At 37.3% G+C, this 2,338-nt stretch overlaps 1 protein-coding gene across 1 annotated transcript; it reads right to left on the bottom strand.

The window, feature by feature from the left end:
• Positions 1-621: 621 nt before the first annotated feature.
• Positions 622-1,687, bottom strand: LOC141638344 (ethylene-responsive transcription factor ERF027-like). Its single transcript, XM_074447744.1, has one exon. It carries the CDS (start codon positions 1,622-1,624, stop codon positions 914-916), a length of 711 nt encoding a protein of 236 aa, XP_074303845.1. The 5' UTR covers positions 1,625-1,687; the 3' UTR covers positions 622-913.
• Positions 1,688-2,338: the final 651 nt, after the last annotated feature.

Raw genomic sequence — 2,338 nt, 5'->3', positions numbered from 1 at the left:
TTTAAGGCTGAATTAGACACGTGTCGTATCCACACCTTCCCAGCTTAGTTTTATATATATATATATATATATATATATATATATATATATATATATATATATATATATATATATATAATGAAAGGGGAACATTAGGCTAAATAGAAGGGAGTATATCTTAAACAAGAGCTGAGCAAAATAGTCGATTATCCGAACTATTCGATCAATATCCGATTCGAAAAACTGGATATCCAATTCGAAAAAGGTTTTGGAACAGATATGGAATTTGTGCATAGGCCTACCTTAAAGTTGTGAGAGAAAAAACCTTAAGAGTGGTTAAACATATGGATTGCGGAGTATGCCATAAAATTGTTGATTTAGATGAACAATCCGTCTCATTGTAGACGGACACTATCCGTCTAAAGTTGTAGACGGATAGTGTCTCTCTTACTTGCACTATCCACTTGTTTTTGTGAGAGGTACACTATTCGTCTATAGTTTTAGACGGATAGTATCCATCTAAAGTGAGATTTTGTATTAGACGAAATAGTCTTCCACATATATCCGTACCAAAATAGATACAAACATAATTTTTTTGAGCATGGATTTAGCTGAAAAAAATTTACTTTTACTTCACTACAATAATACAAACTTAATTTTCTAAGAACATATATTAATTAGAGAAAATTATATTCAAAATTTTGATTATAATAAATAATTTAAAGTAATTTTTATCTTTTTATAATTTATAGTCAAGGTTTTAAAGCGATAATATACGATAGTCCACTAAATATAGTCATTGGGCGTAGGTGATTAGTCACAATTTGGGACCCTCTCCATTTCCTTTAGGGTCTGCAACGATTTAAGAGTCATATTTCTAAGCAAGAAATGATGATGAATTGAGGGTGAAATAATAGAGAGGATCCTAAGCCAATTACTTATCATAGCTCCATAGATTATAACATCCGTCGTAATCATCATCATCATAATCGTCACCGGTGGCGGCGGTCAGCCTAGGTGGACTAACCATCATTCCTCCTGCCATGTCAACAAGCAAGTTAGGCATATCGAACAATGCTTCTATATCCACAAACTCCTCCTCCTCTACCTTACCACCTCCACCACCACCACTACCACCTCCTTTCTCAGTTGTCGTCTCCTCTGTCGTCTTCTTCTCCTCAGGCCTTCTCATATCAGCCGCGGCAGCCGCCGCCTCCCGAATATCTCCCGGTGCATTGGTCGCTGGGACCGGGTACCGGGAAACATAGTCTGGGAAGTTCAACACGGCCTCACTCCCTTTCAGGGCCAGGGCTGCCACGTCATAGGCAGCCCCCGCCATTTCAGGAGTGGGGTAGGTGCCTAACCATATTCGATTAGTTTTTTTGGGTTCTCGGATCTCCGAGACCCATTTCCCACCTCGGGTCCTAATCCCTCGGTAGAACGGGTGCTTTCCTGTCGGGGACTTAGATGCTGACGCAGGCATCTTAGTCCCCGCTTGATCAATCTGTTGAAATCGGCTCGATGTCCAATTATTTACGACCATGCTAGACTGGTCACGTTGATCAATATTAGGCGGGATTGGTATCGAGAGCGGATAATGTCGATTTTGTTCGTTCACATTTGAAGAATGAGATTGGTCAGCCATTGTATGAAATAGTAATGTGAAGTTATATACTTATTATTGTATAGAGAGAAGGAAGTTTTAGTATTAGAAATTATGTAAACGGATAATGATTTTAGGTAGAATTTATACATATGAATATTATATATGAATAGACAAGTGGTGAAAACGTGGGATAATCGCGGACTGGTAGTCAATTAGTCATGAACACCAAAAAGGTAATAAAAAGGTGTATTTCAACGTCTTGCATGGCGGTTCGAAATGGGGTATTGCTGTATGGCTTTAGGGCTTTTAAGGATTGCAACACGTCCTATCAATTCCGGCAAGTTGAAGTACATTGAAAGAGGCTAGATACAAAAGGAATTATATATGGAGTATCAATATTAAGATTTGTTGTTTGCCACAATTGAAACTAGATTTGATATTTACTTTCTAAATTCACCATATCGATAATAAGTTAACGTAATCACTTCATAAGTTAAAGTTTCATTCTGACATTAGTTGCTGATAGGCCGGAAATATAACTCTTTGGCTTCTGAAATAGTGATGAATTTTATCCTCATTTTGTCAATATGGCACAATCATATACAGGTAACCCAAATAATAAGAGCAGCTTCAAGATTGCGGAATAAGATTGTTAGAGAGAAAATGGAAGGAAGAAAATTGACAAAATACTAAGCAACTCCCTCTTATTTGACATTACAAAAAAGCATTTTCACCTTGGCTTTACATGGGTTT

Source organism: Silene latifolia, unplaced genomic scaffold (genome assembly GCF_048544455.1).
Source record: "Silene latifolia isolate original U9 population unplaced genomic scaffold, ASM4854445v1 scaffold_20.1, whole genome shotgun sequence".
NCBI classification, from domain to species: domain Eukaryota; kingdom Viridiplantae; phylum Streptophyta; class Magnoliopsida; order Caryophyllales; family Caryophyllaceae; genus Silene; species Silene latifolia.
This window is presented reverse-complemented; position numbering and strand designations above follow the sequence as displayed.

What these genes read in the sequence shown, in the direction of transcription:
- LOC141638344 (XM_074447744.1), bottom strand. Translation starts at nt 1,624, where the DNA reads ATGGCTGACCAATCTCATTCTTCAAATGTGAACGAACAAAATCGACAT.